This window comes from Coturnix japonica, chromosome 26 (assembly GCF_001577835.2).
Source record: "Coturnix japonica isolate 7356 chromosome 26, Coturnix japonica 2.1, whole genome shotgun sequence".
NCBI classification, from domain to species: domain Eukaryota; kingdom Metazoa; phylum Chordata; class Aves; order Galliformes; family Phasianidae; genus Coturnix; species Coturnix japonica.
The window spans coordinates 2,058,999-2,075,475 of NC_029541.1; the positions used below are offsets into that span (position 1 = coordinate 2,058,999).

The following is a 16,477-nucleotide window of genomic DNA, read 5'->3' on the forward strand; positions in this document are numbered from 1 at the left end:
TGAGGCTGAGCTTTGGGATCGGGGCTCAAATGGATGGGGAAGGAGGATAACACAGGGCTGCTGCAGCGAGGTTATGGGGTTGGGAGGGGATGCAGCACCCTCCCAGGCTATACCTCGAGGTAACCGGGTGGCATCCTATAGTTTGGGGTCTGGGTGATGTGTAGCCGTGAGTCAGACTCAAATCGGTCTCATCCAGCTTAAAAGTTGGACAGGGTGATTTGTTTGTGTCCCTTTCAAATCAATGTGTTCTGTAATTCTATGATCTCCACCAGGAGCTGCACCCAGTGGGGTCCCATCCAACCCAAAAGCTGATCCTTCTGGGTCCCTTCTGAATCAAAACCCCCCCTATTCTATGATCTCCACCAGTTCTCCCTGTGCTCACACTCATCTCACATCAGCTGGGGTTTACAGGTGAGCTGCAGAGAGGTTGGGTGGTTAAAGACAGAGCAGCACCCACCTGCCAGCCCCATTGACACCACTGCAGCCTCAGTTCATTATCAAAGGAAATAACAACTGCTCCGAGCACAGAATGCCCCCTCCAAAGTTTACAGCTGGCTGCGGCTGCAACAGACTAAATGGACCATGGAGACTTGGGGAAAATCGTTCAAGGAAGGGGAAGAAAATAAACCAGTTCCCTGCGTTGCTATATATAGAGAGAGCGCTGTCAGATTTAATAGGATGGCCGTAATTGCTCCGGCCTCTTTGCTGGGCCGAGCGTGGCCTAATTGCTCGCCTGTAACGATCACAAGTGTTAATACGGGGCAGTTGCGGGTTAGCGGTGCCTTGCAGCCAGCTCTGCACAGCAGGCACCAGGAAATGGCCCTGGCACAGGCTATTAGAGGTGCTAATGGGCAGACCGAAGGGCCAGCAGCAACCCAGAACGTTTTTCTCTCCTGCTGCTCTGACTGTGCTGAACAGGAGCAGAACCAGACCCAAAGACGCATCTTGTCTGGGATGAGCCCCACCGCTTTCAAGCATCTCCCTATGGCTGTAGGGCTCCAGAGCTGACCCGTATAGAACCACCCTCCCCCCCCCAGCTTCCCTCTGCCCCCTCCCACTGCTCTCCCTGCCTCACAGTGCTGAAGAAGGGGATGGAAAGCAACAAGGAACATCCAGGGAGCCTTTCCCATCCCAGTGATGTGCAGCTTGATGGTAAGAGGTTTAAACATTCAAGATCAGCTACGTGCTGCCCGACACTCTTCCAAGGGCAAAATCTGGCGGCTTGGCCACTGCTCAGAGCCTGGGCCTTGCAGGAAAGAGGGCTGGCAAGGCTGCAGCCTGGCTGGCAGCATCCCATGCTGTGCTGGAAGGGGAATTACTCCCAGCCCTCCTTAGGGTCTGCCCTGATAAAGCAGCAGCCATTGCTGGTGGTGGGGTGAGGAGGAGAAGCTCCTGCAGCTTATCACTGTGCTCAGTGCCTGAGCCCACAACAAGGATGGGATGAGAGCTCTGCCAACTGCTCTGCTTTGGGAAGGGCTCAGATTTGCAGCTGGTGGTTCTCAGCTCTTCAACACGAAGGGGAAGAGCAGCCTGCAGTGCTGCCCACCCCATAGCAGCTGCTGTGGTGGATCCCAGCAGTCAACACTCGTTCCCCAGTTCCCAGAACAGAACTTTTCCTCTTTTCCCCTTCAGAACACTCAACTTCCTGCTGCTCTGGGGTCGTTTAATATTAAATTACAGAGAGGGGCAGGGTTAACACCAGCTGTAAGAACCATCACTGGAAGCAGCCTGATGATACCGATTCATTTTCCTCCCATCTGAGAACAAGAACAGCAACCAAACATCACTCCGCAGGGTCTGCAACCTGCAAGCTCCTCTGCCCCAGCCAGCAGCAATTCACATCACTCTGCAAAGCCCCCCCCCGAGGTGCAGCTCCAGCTGCAGGATCCCACTTTGATTCCTCCATACGATGCTCCCAGGCTCTGCTCTCCCCCCTCCCACCCTCACCCCATGATATCAGAGGCTCTCGGGAAGCAGAGCGGGGGTTTTGGAGTGGGAGAACACGAGGCTTTGCAGTTGCTTCAGTGCAGAGAGGAGGTGGCTGTGCTTTAAGGAAGCTCTGCTCTCGTTTGTGTGTGTTGAATCGTTCACCCCCCCAGCTGGCTCCCAGCACCCCCCGGCGGTCAGCGGGCGGTGGCGAAGCCGATGCGGTTGTTGCGACGGTCGAATTTAGTGTAGTAATGCCCGATGAAACTGGCACCCAGGATCCAGAGGGGTCCAGCAGGGGGAGGGATGTCCAGCCCTGTGAAAGCCACCACGCAGATGTCCTCCCCGTACTGGGTTTGCTGCAGAGAGGAACAGACTCTATGGCAGAGATGGAAGGAGGGAGATGTCCAGCTCAGTGCATGCCCTGTGCTTGGCATCGATTTCCCTTCTACCACAAAGGGATACACAAAGAGCCCAGCTCTGCTGACTCCTATATCCCCAACCCAAGGAAGCAGCAGTAGGTTGATGCTCTGGCTCACCTGGACATCTCTGCTGTACATGAATGTGTGGGGAAACAACAGGCAGCATCACTCTGTGACTGCTCTTAGGGATGCTCCAGAAGTTCATCCCCACCAGCATCCCACCCTCATACAGAGACACAGCTTACCCGGAGGATGTAGGCTGAGCCACCAAGTGTGTACACCTTCCCACCCAGATGGAAGGAGATGTTGGGCAGCTGAGGGACCTTCTCACAGTCAACCACGTACTGCAGGAGGAGGAGGAGGCAACACTGAGCCCTGGGATGGGCTGGGGAGAGTGTGGGGATGCAGCCAGGCTTTGCTCACCTCTCCTTCAGTCATCTCTGCTGCTCCAATGGCTTTCATCAGCACAGACACAGGGCCAGCTGGGCCAGTGATGTAGGATGCTCCGGTGTCAATGGCCACTGAGCAGCCCTCCTTGCAGAACAATGTTTCAGCCCCTACAGACACCCTGGGACAGAGGAGAGAGGGGGACCCTGAGCTCTCATGGTTATCACAGCTCAGAAGCAGCAGCTGTGCAGAACATGTGCTGATCCCAGTGCCTCCAGCACACAAAATCCTTTGGGATCACTCCCTTCAAGTTCCTCAGATGTGAAAGCAAGGCTTCATCATGTATCTTTTATTGTTGTTGTTGGTATTATTGTTATTTCTTAAGCTAAACAAAGCAGAATTGTTTCAGCATCTCACGCTGCTCCTGCAGGCTGACAGGGGTTAAATTCTTCCACCTCAGCTTCCAAGTGGAATCAGCCCACAGTTCCTCCCCCTCTGCATTCCCCAGCACTGTGAGATGAGCATCATCGTGGTGCAGCTCTGTGCTGGAGGAACCAACCCCACTCCCTCTCCCTCTGAGAGCAGAAAGCAGCCCACAGCCCCATCCTCCCAAGCCTGTGTGCTCAGGGCAGTATTTAGGTTATGTACCCCATATCCTCACCCCTTCATGTTGATCTGCCAGTACCCATTCCTGCTGATGCTCAGGTAGTGGAAGTCCCCGGTGTAGTAGGCTGGGTCGGTGCCCCCCAGAATGATTTCCCCACCAGGCTTCAGAGGAGCATTCCTAAGGTTGCAAAGCACAATGGGGCGACCCTCCTTTGCTTGGGGTTTCTGGGGCAGGGAGCATGCAGTGCTGTCAGCCTGGTGAGCAGTAGCAAAGCAGGAGAAACCCTGGGTTAGTGTAGGGGATGTGAGACTTCAAGGGTGAGGAGTAGGGCAGGTGGGTGCTGAGGACAGGTGAAGGCAGAGCTCAGTGCAGGGCTGGAGCTTATAGGAAACAATATGGGGTTTGTGATGCTGTCAGTGGGTGCTGCCTCCAGAGGGCTCATGCTTTTCATCTTCTTACTTTGAAGCTCTGTAAAGAGAGAGATGCTCTGTGAGCCTGTGGTCTGTTGGTGGCTGCATCCCAGAGTGCCAAGGGCACTCAAGCAGCAACCTGACCAGGCTGTGGTGGCAGCTAGCATCCTTGGGACTCATTCATTATTAAAGAATCCATCTTTAGATGGGATAAAGAGCTACAGTCTCTACTTAAGCATGCATCTGCCTCCTGTGCTGCTTCATTTAGCCCAGCTCCTTCAGGCACCCTTGGCCCAGCCTGAGTCCCACAGCCCCAGCCATGGCTTCTTCAAAGCCCCAAGCTGTAGCTCCAGCACTCTGAGGCTGCAATCCCACAGCCCTGCAAAGCAATATCTTCCCCATCCCGAGACCCACCGGCTGTAGTAGACAGAGAACACGTCCTCCTTGAGGATCTGCTGGGAGAGGATCCGGTCGAAGACGGGGGTGATGCCATCAATGGCCTGACTGGGGTAGCCCATGCCCAGGACCCCATCAAACCTGGCAAAGATGAAGGGAAATGCAGGCAGCACCGTGGCCTCAGCAAAGACCTGGATGATGGGGATGTCCGATACCTGGGGAGGGCACAAGTGTCTCTGCATGGAGATGGGGGGGGCAAAACCCAGCAGAGCTCCCATATTTTTGGGTTAATGGTTGTACTTATAAGGGATGCTCCAAAATTCAGGGTGTGCCCTCACCATGACCACATCCTGGCTGAGGAAGCCTTTGACGCTGCCTGTCCCATAGCGGATGGCAAAGCCTGTACCATTGGCTATGTATGTCCGTGACTTGGAGGAGTCATAGCGGCTGTGGGAAACTGGGGAAGAGGCAGAAAGGCATCAGAAATAGCAAGGGAAGGGGTTAGCAGGGCCAGCAAGATCTCTTAGCATCCCTTGAGATGAATGGATTTGTCCACATCCAGTGGAAAACCAAAGGGTGAGGATGGAGAGTGTCCCCTCCCACCCCCAGCACTCACTGCAGGCGCTGTAGAGTGGGGAGCACTTGCAGGACGGTACCCACAGGTTGGCTGAGCCCGTGTCAAAGACCACCTTGAAGGTCTGTGGGGGGGTTCCGATGCTGATCTCGCCATAATACTGTGTCTGGAAGGAGCATAGAACCAGCAGAATGACTCGGGGTTGGTCCTCCAGGCTGACAGGACCTGAGAGGTGGGGGAGAACGGGGGGCAACAAACCCCCGTGCGTGGGGAGGGGGCTCACATCCAGGTAGTTGGTGAGGAGGGTGGGAGCTGTTCCGTTTCGGGGGCCGCCCGCCCCCCAGCTCCTCTGCCGCAGCTCTGGGTACACGTCGGACACCTTCATACCCATCTCCTTTAGGGTCTGCCGGATGGAGGGCATCCTCCGCAACGCGATCCTATGGGGAAGAGGAGGGGGATGCAGGGGTGGGGGTCACCCCCAAAGGACCACAACTCCCTGCTCTGGGAGATCCGGGCTCTAGGTGGCAGCAGCTGCCCGCTGGGTCCCAGCCCAGCAGAGGGATGTGAGGATATGGGAAGGGGACACCCTGCTGCGGGGGTACCCAACACACACCGGGAGGTTCATGCTGTGCTGAATTCAGCTTGAGGCTCAGCTCGTTGCTTTTGCAAGTGGAAGGTGTCGTGCTGGCTTCGGAAGGTTGGAATGGAGAGAGAGGTGCTGCAATGCCATGCAGTGCTCAGAGGGGAAGAGAAGCAAGGAGGGTGAGGTGTGCTTAGAGCCAGAGAGAGGAAGTAAGGTGTTTCTCAGCAGGTCTGGAGGAGCAGAGAGGAGAGCTCTGTGGTCCTTAATGCCAAAAAACAATCAAACAACCCCCCCAAACAAACAAGGAGATGGTAAATCCCAGCACACGGTGCTCCTTTAGCAACAACTCTACCTCTGCAAAGCCAGGGCTGGTGAGTGGAAGAAGTTGGCACTCCATGCAACAGCCACGATGAGCAGACACTGCTGCACCCTCCTGCTGCCTCCTGCCAGCATCTCGTGCTCCCAACGTGGTCTCCTCCTTCACCAGCCACTTCTCCTCATGCCAAAGGGGAGGCTGCTTTATAGGCTGGGTTTCTGCCTTCCCATGGGTTTCTCCTCCCAGTTGGCTGATGGAGCGCTGGGCTGCCCACGATGGAGGGCAGCATGATTGTAGGTGGGCACAGCCAGATATCAGGGCTAGTAAGGGCAGCTCTGAATAGCTGGGAGCTGATAACCTCCATTCTTTGCAATTGAGAGCATTGCTATGTGTCAGCCCTGAGCACCAACAGTACGATGCATGAAAGTCATGGGCCAAATGCTGCCATCAGGCAGGAGAAATAGACAGTGGTGGGGATACATGGGTTGGAGGCTTAGGTCTGGTCCAGCTATGCTGCTAAAGAGCAGAGAAAGGGGGGAGTGGAGGAACAGGGATTTCCTATGGGGCTGGGAATGACAACTACAGCCCCCACTTGGCCATGCAGACACTGGCCATGAACCTACCAATGCTGTTGTCCCCATGGGGGCTGCTCTGAGCACTGCAAAGGGGAAAAGCCCCCCCTTCCCCTTGTATTCTAACACCAGTGAGGGAGCAGAGACTTGTGCTGAACTCATTGCAGTTGTATGAGCAGCTGCAGCCTGGCCAAGCACAATGTGATCACTGCAGAACAGCTCATGGTGCCCAACCAGCACAGGGTGGGGACACACAGGTGATGCAGACAGCAAGCTGAACTGCTCAATAACTGCAGCAGCAGGGGACTCCTTCACACAAGGTGGGCTGCTGGATCCCAGCACTTGATGTTGCTGTTCCTTGCTCAGCATCCAGCTCTGGTGCATGGGGGGATGGCTGCTGGATTGAGCCCCATGGCTCCAAGCCCAGCATTTGACCTCAGGACCCAGAGAACCTCAGTGGGAAATGACTGCAGCAGCAATAAAAATGTTCTCAGAAGAAACCTGATGACACATTTGCCCCTTCCTCGAAGCCCTCAGCTACACAAACACACTGCTGCCAGGATTTGCTCAGGGCACTGCTGGCACCCTCACCTGGGGACACAAATGTGGGGGGCATAAGGAGGCACCCCCCCCCTCCCCACCTCACCTCCAAACCTGGGTCTTCACAGCCTCCTCCACCCCAATCTCCTCAGGGCTTTGGGTCTTGGTATTTGGAGCCAGGGGAGGGCTGAACCCGATGGGCACCTCATCAGCCATGGCCCCATTTCACCCAGCCCTGACGTCTTTTCCCATGCCAGGCTCCAGAGCTGCGTCACCAGGGGCAGCCTTGTGGGGTCAGGAGGCAGCATCCTAACCCCTGGCAAGGAGCCACCAGGCATAAATCCCCTTTCCAGGCATCCCAAGTGCTCATAAGTCCCCAGAGGAGGAACTTCGGGGTACAGCGTCACTTCCAAAGGGGTCGAGTCATCCAGGGGAGGGTGAACCCAGGGTATGGGGCTCTGGGGTTTCCATCTCTGCTGTAATCAGGAAGAGCATATCCACAGGACCTCAAGGATGCTCCTCAGTGCATGGAACCTCCCTCCAAGCAAGGAAAAACCCCACGAGGCATTTTCCACCACCAGAAGGACAAGCAGCTGGTACACGGGAGCAGTGATAGAAAGACCTGGTGTCATGGGTTACCTAGATTTACATGTGCCCATGAGCTTTGCTCATATCATCCCAACCTCATATTGCAGTCTGGGGATGGGAGGATGTCAGGCAGAGTTGAGACTCCCCCCCAGTTTGATTCCCTTGCTTCTGTGATGGACACCAGCAAGCAGACACAGCATCACAGCCACATGCCAGGGATGCTGTGGGTCCCAATCACCTGCTCAGTGACTGAGCCCAACAAGCAGGTGCCCAGCTCCAAACCTGAGTGCTTTGCCATAGGAAATGATGCCTGCAGGATCAGTCCCACTTCTGCCTTCCTCCAAGCTCACACCAGCAGACTACAGAGAAGGATTCAATGGGAGAAGAGACACTCACACTACATACATCCCCTTCCAGGCAGCAACATCCCATAAGCACAGCCCCAAAAGCAGCAGCAGCAGAAGAAGAAGAAGAACCCCAACCTCTAGAGGCTGCCATGCTTCATCCCTACTAAAGGGCTTTGGGACCCCAGGTGTAGCAGAGGATGCACCAACCCATATCAGCTGAGCTGCTCCCAAATCAACTCCCACCTGCTGCAGATCCTGTTAGCACCACCAGCACACTCAGGCCATGCTCCAATCAGGAGGGAACATGTTTAACTCAAACTCGTTAATTAATTCCTGCTATTTAAGAAAGGGATCAGCACAGGGACCAGCTTTGATGTGATTGCCCTGGTTTAATTAAACTTATTGCTTGCATCCAGCTTCCCAAGTGCCCGTAGAATCCTGGTTCGTATCCATTGAGCTCGTTGTTCTGACTGCAGAGCTGTGGGGTTACCCAACCTGTTCTTTCCTGGATAGAGGCTGTTCTGTATCCCAGCAGAGCAGTTCCTGTCCCCTGCCCATAGAGCTGCCCCCACACCAGCCCCACTGTGCTGCCATCACTACACCCAGCCCTGCATCCCATGGGAAATAAGGCTGTGGGAAAAGTGAGTGCTCAGACAGCGGCCCCGTGTCCATGTGCTGCCCTACAAGTGCATCAGCTCCCCCTCCCACCCCAATACCTCAATTAATTCATAACCTTGGATGTCGTTTGCTTTTTCGTGGTCACTGGATTTCAAAGGGGTAATTTACTCTCCTCCGATCAGGTCATGAAACGTTAATGTGGTTTAATGGGTGTTTTCCTAACCTCCCCTGCCCTCTCCCTCTGCTCCCTGGGCTCTGCTTGGTCCTGCTGGGTGCGTGGGAAGGCAGCTGCAGCCACTGGGGATGTCACCATGCCACCTTCAGCCATGGCCATGGGAAGTTCTCCAATGTCACCCCCAGCATGGCATGGGATAAGGTCTTCCATGTCCACCCCAGCCATGGCCATTGGAAAGGTCTCCAATGTCACCTTTCAATTAAACGAAGTCCCGCCATGGCCATTGGGAAGGTCCCCATAGCCACCATTCAAAGCCATGGCCATGGAAGGTCTTACCATGTCATACCCTCAGCCATGGCCATGGGAAGGTCTCCATGTCACCCCCAGCCATGGCAATGGGAAGGTCTCTATGCCATCTCCAGCCATGGCCATGGGAAGGTCTCCTTGTCACCTCCAGCCATGGCCATGGGAAGGTCTCCATGTCACCTCCAGCCATGGCCATGGGAAGGTCTCCATGTCACCCCCAGCCATGGCCATGGGAAGGTCTCCATGTCACCTCCAGCCATGGCCATGGGAAGGTCTCCATGTCACCTCCAGCCATGGCCATGATGCTTCTTAGTGGCTTAGGTGTAGGCTCCAAGCCCCAGAAAAGGATCACAGTCTCAGTATTGTCTCAGACACAGTTTTTACAATTAAATCCAGCTCACATGAGGGAATGACAACAACAACAGCAACAATAATAATAACAATAATAATAATAATAATTACAAAGCCTGCCTGGCACAGCCTGTGAGGCACCATCCCTGCAGCACAGTCATCTCCAACCCCCAGCAGGAATGAGGGACCACTCGTGATGTCCCATGACATTATCCATCCCATGGTCACACCACGGAGCTGCTGTCACCCAGTTTCTCCAAGAGCTACAAGAGGAACCGTTCCTGATTAGCAGCACCATACTCCAGGAGCAGCAGGGAGACTATGCTGACCTCCTCCTGCATGTCCACAATGCTGCTTTAATACAGCATTGCCAGCAATTTCTATCCCCCAAGGACAGCATCCCCCAAGGTGGGATGCCCAGTGCCCCACTCACCTTGTTCAGAATAGGGATATTCACCAGCGAGCCCAAAAAGCCAAAAGCCACAGGAAAAAAGCTCCTGCACGGAAACAAAAGGCTCTGTTAAGCCTGGCATAGTAGATGCTGGTGGCATGGATTGGGCTGTGTGGGTCCATGCAGACCTGAAGAGTGTGATGAAGCCATAAGCCTCCAGCAACATGCCCAGGAGCGGCCACCGCATGAGGACGATGAGGACCCCCCCAAGGAAGAAGCTGCTGCCCTTCATCTTCTGCCTTTGGAAGAAGAAGGTGAAGGTCCTCCTGAAGCCGATGATGAAGACCAAACCAGAGAGAAAGAGGATCTGGGAGGAGGCAGCAGGGAGGGGTGAGAGCAGCCCTGCCCTATGGCTCCTTTACTCTAGAGCTTCCCACCCTCTGGGGCCATACTCACATTCCCAAAGGCCAAGAGCACCGAGTCAAAGTACAGGAGCATCCCAAAGAGGATGAAGAAGATGCCAAAACCAACCAGACCCACACCGATCCCTGCAGAGGATGGGCTGAAATGAGGTTTGGGTGCACTGCTCTGCCCTCCCCTTCCCACCTCCCAGGCAGTGCCACCCCATCCCATTCCCTCCCAGCAATGTCCATGTGATTCTCTCCCTATGCTGAAGCCCTGGGGAGGCTGTAAACCCTAAAACCTCAGGGAGGCTGAGAGATGCAGAATCAATCACTGGTAAACTAAACAGGAAAGTCACCCCAGGTGGTTGCACAAAGGGTTGATGAGATGCTCTGGTGGGGACAAGGGGCCGGATACCTCCCTGCTTGACTTCCTTACACCCCCCCCCACCCCACAGTGCCAATCCCTATGGATCACATCCAATTCATGCTCCCAACACCAGCACCGCACTGTTTGCCCTCCCCCCCTCTCCTTTCCCCATATTACCCCCAGCCCTGCTGTGGGGTCAGCACCCCCAGCACACCCCATGAGCATCCCACCCCAGCTCCCACTCACTCTGGAAGTCGCTCAGAGTCACCATTTTGCCCCACAGCTCCACGTGTCGGGCACTTCCCAGCAGTGACCCTTGGAAAGGCCCTTTAGTCCCCACGTCATCCTGCAAATCATTAACGGCCCCACAGCCAAAGTGGGGGGTGGGGGGATCTCCCTATGGGGGGATCTCCCTATGGGGCTTGTGCCACCCCCAGTGCACTCCACAGCTACGTTTTCAAAGCAGATGCTTGGGAATAGAGACACCAAGGGGAAAATGAAACCCAAAAGAGGAGGAGAGGAGAGAACACATAGGTTGAGCGTTGGCCTATCTGCCCCACAGCTCTTCAATCCAACATCAGAACCTTTAGCTCTGCACAAACACCACCACCATCACCTTTCAGAGATACTTTTATTTCTCTAACACTAGCAAAAAAACCAAAAACCCACCCCAAAACCACCCCAAAAAACAAAATAACCCCTTCCTTCCCCCCCCCCCCAACAGTGCATTAATAGATTTAATCCCATTGCCAGCTCAGCTCTCTGTTACAATTTGCTGCTGTATGAAAAGCAATAACCCAAATCAAAACCCAGCATCAAAACATTTGGGTCAGGTTTTGGGTGTTTTTTTGCCCTTTTTTTCTTTCTGCTGTTGTTTTAATTTGTTATTTCCTTTAAGGAAAAATCAAAACCCAACAAAGGTAAAACCAAAAAGCCCCCAATGACCCATTCCATTGCACTGCTGCTGCGGGATGAGGACACTGAAGGCCGACCCCATCTCCTACAGCCATAAGAGAGACCCATTGCCCCCCAGCCAAACCCCCCCACCCCAACACAAAGGGCTTTGCCCTGCTCACCCCCCCAGCTGGGGAAATAAAGGCATCTCCTACCTCACAATCTCTTTACACACACGCATATATATATATATATATATTTTTATTTTTAAATAAATTTGCTTTTCATAAAAGCAGAAAAAAATAGATGTGTATATATATATATTGGGGTTTTTATTTTTAAATAGGGTCTTTTTTTATTTGCTTTTTCTTTTAATTTTTTGATAAATTGGCAAAGAATCTGCTTCCTTTTGTGCCGACAGCCCTGCAGAGAGATCAGCACTAAAACACCTCCCAGAAGAGAAAAAAAAACACCATCCCATATATATATATATATAATAATAAATGTATAATTCTCCATAAAACATATATTAAGGCATGTAATAGCAAAATAAAGGACCAGCTTTATGAGCTAAGGGGGTTGCGGGAGGGGCTTGGGATCCTATGAGTATTGCTAAGAGTCAGGGGGGGGGATGGGGATGCAGAGGGGGCACACATCAGGATCCAGCCATGGGGACATCACTCATCCCCCCCCCCTCCCACACATACACACATACAGTGCTGTGTTTTCAGGCAGCGTTTTTCCCTCTGGAAAGCGAAAATAACATGAAATAAAGGGTTGGCTTGAGATAGGAGAAACGACCAAGCTGATGTGGTTGGAGTGCAATGGCGAAGCTGTGTGGTGAGACCAGAGGGATCCAGTCCATGCTGCGCAGCTGAGGTGCCCCCTCCTGTTTCCACATCCATCCCCGGGGCTGTTGGAGAAGGAACCCCCCCTCCAGCACAGAGGGCTGCCCAAATAGTGCTGGATGTGGGCAGCCCCATGGAATTCCTGCTGGGCCACCTGGGCTGTGACAGAGGTGGCCATGAGTAAAGCATTGCTACCACCTGGATGCATTCACGGCTCCAGCCCGGTCCCCTCCTTGTCACCATCCCCATCCATCCTGCAGATCGCTGCTTGGCGCATTGGCTCTGCTTCGCTTCTCTGCTCCTTCCCCACATCCCCTGTCCCTGTCTGACCTGCTGCTCCATGCCCATGGCTCTATGCTGGGCAGCCCTCACCATCCCAGCCTCTGGGACATCTGTGTCCCAATGTGTCCCCTCTCCGTGCTCCCTGTTCCCAGTACAGCCACGATGGGGCTGGCACCTCCCTCCAGCAAAGAGCTGAAAGCATTCAGGGCACAGCCAGGAGCAAAGATGCACATGGAGAATGCACCATCCATGGTGGAGATGGTCTCCTTTGTGTGACCAGTGCACGGAGAGCTGAGGGATGCTGCACTCCTGTTCCAGCTGCACGTGTCCCTCCATGCACCCAGGACAACACAGCTGTGTCCCAGTGCCAGGTTGAAGCTCAGTGTCCCCAGTCCTTGTGGCACCTGCACAGCTCTTCCAGGATGGGGCAGAGCGTCGGGGTTCCACCTTCTTGCTCATCCATCCCGGGGTGATGCCATCGATGGGAAGGAGGGAGGGGGTCCAGGAGAACCAAAAACGATGGCGCAGAGAGGGTTGGTGTTGAGCCAGGGCTCATGTTGTTCTGCACTAGAACGTGGCCCCATGGAACTTGATGGCACCGGCGGCTGCCAGGGCTTGAGCTGGAAGGACAGGAGCAGAGCTGAGTGCTACAGATGAGCAACCTGGATTAAAACTCCACAGACTCAACCCCATACCCAGCACCTCCTGGGGGACAACACCTCCTGGGGGGCAGCAGCTTGCTCAGCCCCATTGCCTACATTGGGGTCCCTGGCTGTATCCCACACCACAGAGGACACTGCACTTGTTCCATAGGAGGAGATGGGGCTGACGTGGCTCGGAGGTGTTAGCTGGAGCAAGCAGTGATGGACGGAGGTTGGGTGGAAAAGACACCGGGGGGGAGTGGCACCCCCCGCCCATCCCTGGGTGGAGAAGATGGGATGAAGTACAAGAGAAAAGGTTCTTACTTCATGGCTCAGACACGCATAAAATGGCTGCAGTCGGCGACCCGGGATGGTTCAGACGAGAGGGGGTTGGTCGGTGGAGTCGGGGAGGCTGGGGAGGTGGGAGGGCTTGGGGTAGCGCATTGAGCTGGAAACAAGAAATGGGAGAAGGGCATGAAGAACACAGGCTGAGGGCAGCGAGGGGGGAGGCGGCGGCACAGCGGGCAGGTTAAAGGGGGGAGGAAACCAAGAGGAAGGAAGGGAGGAAGCAGGGCAAGCAGCCACAGCCCGGCTGCAGCACGCACACGTGAGCTCCCCCAGGGCTCCTCCTGGACAAGGCTGTGGGCACTGTGTGCCACCACTGGGCATGGTCAGTCCTTGCCCATCCCTGAGCACTCCACGTTGGGTTCCTTCCCTTGGATGTGGTGTAGGCAGCTTTTGATGGTGAGCATTCCATCCTGCATCGCTCTGCGCTGCTGCCCTGGCAGCTGCTGGCATCACCTGGCTTGGCTGCTGCACGGTGCTGCCTTACAGCAATGCAGGATGCTCTCCGTGTACACAGCCCCTGTTCCTTTGCTGCCTGTCCGGTCCATCAACTACTCACTGAATCTGCTTGTTCCACATTGCAGCAATTCCTCCTGCCCATCTGGTACCTGCAGTCCCTCTCCTGCAGGGCTGGCAGGCAGCGGTTGCGCACCCTGGACCCTCCATGTTCCTCTATGCCTTACCTGATAGCATGCGGCCCCGGCGGGATGCCTCAGCAGCCAGAGCACATGAGATCTCTATCCTCTTCTCCTGCTCCTGCAGCTGAGTTTCAGGGTCCTGGGGAGCATCCACTTCACCCTCACCCAGTGGGATGACGTTCTGCAGGCTGCGGGGGCAGTGCTGGCTCAGCAGGATGCACAGGGGTGCTGGGGATGGGGCGCACGCTGCGGGTTCTGCACCTCACCTGGACTTGGCAATGAGGGTTTTTATCCTTTCCACTTTCTTTTGCTTCTCCTTCATCTCTTCAGGGCTGAGTGGCGTGTCAGGCTCCAGCTCGATGTATCGCTCGGGGATGAGGACTTTGTCCGGTGTGGATAGCTGGGTGCAGGGCTGAGCTGAGCATCGCTCACCTGGGACTCATCCCCTCCCCAGCAAACACATTCCCCACACAACCAGCCCCAGCTCCCATTACACTGGCATGGATACAGCACTCACTCCATCTCCAGGCCCCCACATAATGCAGGGGTTGGATTGACCTTCCAGCACTGGGAATACCCCATGCCCACAACCCCATGGAGCTCCTGTCCTCACCTCCTTGTTGATGTCCACATCGTAGTGCTGTGGCTCCAGCTCCATTTTGCGTAGCCGGGCGATCTCCTCTCGGGGTGTCTCGTGCACTTTGCCTGGTTCATCAGAGCGCAGTGCTGCCTCCAGGTCAGAGATGTCCACCTCATGGATGCTACGGTGCCGACGCACCTATGGGGACCCCAGCTTTATTGAGCCCCCATATCCAGCAAACAGTTCCCTGCCACAGCCTAGAGTGCCCCTTCTGCTCCTTCGAGGCCCTCAGCCCACCCCACAAAGCCAATCCTGCTTTGTGCCCAGCAATATGGGTGCAGGGACTCACCACTTTATAGGATGTGGGTGCCTTTGTGCCGGGGGTGTCAGGCTGTTGGCTTCCAGGCAGCTGCAGGCTGCGCCTCTTCTCCTTCATGGAGCCGCTCTGGTGGCGTTTCATGCGGTCAATCTGCTCCTCCACGCTCATCTTCACCTTAGTCTCATTGGCAAACACAGCGCTCTTCGGCCTCTCCTGGGGAGAACCCAGGCCCATTGTTACCTCCCCCCCAAGATCCAACCCCATCCACCTGTGCTGCAAAGGGTTGCTGCGCTCAGCCTTCTCCTGGGACACCCAAACTGTTGGGTGTCTCCTAACCAGATGCCGAGACACAACAATGCGTTCACCCCCTCCTCTACAGATGGCACTGCTGAGCCCCCAGCTGCCAGCCCAGCCCTTGGCACTGCCCACCCTGCTGCAGCCCCTACCCGGGAGCCCAGCCCGTTGGCCATGCCGCTGGTGCTCCTCCTCAGCATCCCAGTTGTGGGCACCACCTCCTCTTCTGTCGGGGATTTGGTTCGTGGTGGCACAATACCCACTGCAGGACAAAGCAAAACATCCAGCTGAGCCCTTCTGGGAACACAAAGCAGCATCCTGACCATGCAAAGAGCTGACAGAGAGCTCCAACATGTACAAATGCTCCCCTTGGCTCAGTGAGTCTGTTGGAGGGGAGCTGCTGAGTGGCACCTACCTTTGTTGAGGGCAGCTTGCTTCTCTGCCTCCTGCTCCTGCCTGCTCTGCAGCCCCTCAGCAGTGGGGCCGGAGGCTGCTGTTCGCTGCGTCTCCTTCTTGCTTTGCTCCAAGGTTGATTTGGGCTGTGGGGTGAAAGTGGGTTTGCAGTGAGCCATCACTATGCAGGGCAGTCACAGGGTGCCTGGGCACAGCATGCTGCCATGGGGTGGCACACAGCCCCAGGAGCAGGTGGGCACACAGACACTTGTCTAGGCAGTATTTGTGCCCCCAAACATGCTCCATCAGTGGGGATGTGGGCTGGGAGGTCTCTGCAGTTCTTGCCCCAACCCATTGGGGCCAGGCACCCATCACTGTCCTGGTAATGAAGTTCAAGCTGTCTACAAGGGGACAGTCCTGACATGGCTCAGAGGTGGTACCCACGAGCTACAGGATGGAGGTACACAGTACTGAGCTCCAGCCCCTGTGTGCAGGAGGGAATGGGGCCCTGTAGGACAGCAGACAGCAGCAGGGAGCCAAGGGCTGCTTTCAGAGTCCTCCCCTGGTAACAGTGCAACAGATCCAGCGTGATGGAGGGGGTCAGGGAGAGGCTGAAGAGCATAGTGTGACCCCACATCACTGCCCTGTGCTCTGCATGAAGATGATACAACCCAACACACCTTATACCACACAGATCAGCACAGTCATTACTGTTGCACCCAGTGGTTGCATGGATGCTGGGTGTGCCACTTGCACAAACATTCCCTGTTTTCACAGCCCCATGTGCACACATCCTGAGCCCCTCTCAGGTCTACCGGGTTGCAGGGGCAGTTCTGTCTTCCAAAGCACAAACATGATCCCATTCCCAGGCAGAGATGCCACCAGAGATCCTTAGGATCGGGTGTACTCATGTGGCTACCCCAGGCCAGCTGAGCCCTTGGCACAGAGGGGAGTGAAAAGACA

General features: G+C 55.2%; 3 protein-coding genes across 13 annotated transcripts in view; all 3 read right to left on the reverse strand.

The window, feature by feature from the left end:
• Positions 1-1,579: 1,579 nt before the first annotated feature.
• REN (renin) lies at positions 1,580-6,679 on the reverse strand. Its single transcript, XM_015884876.2, has 10 exons — positions 5,658-6,679; positions 5,006-5,159; positions 4,765-4,888; positions 4,487-4,605; positions 4,167-4,363; positions 3,802-3,810; positions 3,397-3,519; positions 2,772-2,916; positions 2,594-2,692; positions 1,580-2,285 (listed from the first exon to the last, which is right to left on the reverse strand). Exons 1-10 carry the CDS (start codon positions 5,756-5,758, stop codon positions 2,124-2,126), a joined length of 1,233 nt encoding a protein of 410 aa, XP_015740362.1. The 5' UTR covers positions 5,759-6,679; the 3' UTR covers positions 1,580-2,123.
• Positions 6,680-9,127: 2,448 nt separating this feature from the next.
• On the reverse strand, positions 9,128-10,596 carry GOLT1A (golgi transport 1A). The gene is made up of 5 exons (XM_015884882.2): positions 10,527-10,596; positions 9,966-10,057; positions 9,698-9,876; positions 9,552-9,615; positions 9,128-9,381 (listed from the first exon to the last, which is right to left on the reverse strand). The coding sequence occupies exons 1-5, from the start codon at positions 10,549-10,551 to the stop codon at positions 9,343-9,345; spliced, it is 399 nt and encodes a 132-aa protein (XP_015740368.1). The 5' UTR covers positions 10,552-10,596; the 3' UTR covers positions 9,128-9,342.
• Positions 10,597-11,489: 893 nt separating this feature from the next.
• Positions 11,490-16,477, reverse strand: part of PLEKHA6 (pleckstrin homology domain containing A6) — a 41,110-nt gene continuing 36,122 nt past the window's right edge. For all 11 annotated transcript variants that reach the window (XM_015884945.2, XM_015884946.2, XM_015884947.2 and 8 more), the window contains 8 exons: positions 15,537-15,660; positions 15,274-15,383; positions 14,858-15,040; positions 14,542-14,706; positions 14,195-14,328; positions 13,974-14,116; positions 13,270-13,393; positions 11,490-12,924 (listed from right to left, as the gene is read on the reverse strand). In XM_015884945.2, the coding sequence (XP_015740431.1) occupies positions 13,278-13,393; positions 13,974-14,116; positions 14,195-14,328; positions 14,542-14,706; positions 14,858-15,040; positions 15,274-15,383; positions 15,537-15,660 (975 nt within the window). In that variant the 3' untranslated portion in view covers positions 11,490-12,924; positions 13,270-13,277. The remainder of the gene's footprint in view (positions 12,925-13,269; positions 13,394-13,973; positions 14,117-14,194; positions 14,329-14,541; positions 14,707-14,857; positions 15,041-15,273; positions 15,384-15,536; positions 15,661-16,477) is intronic.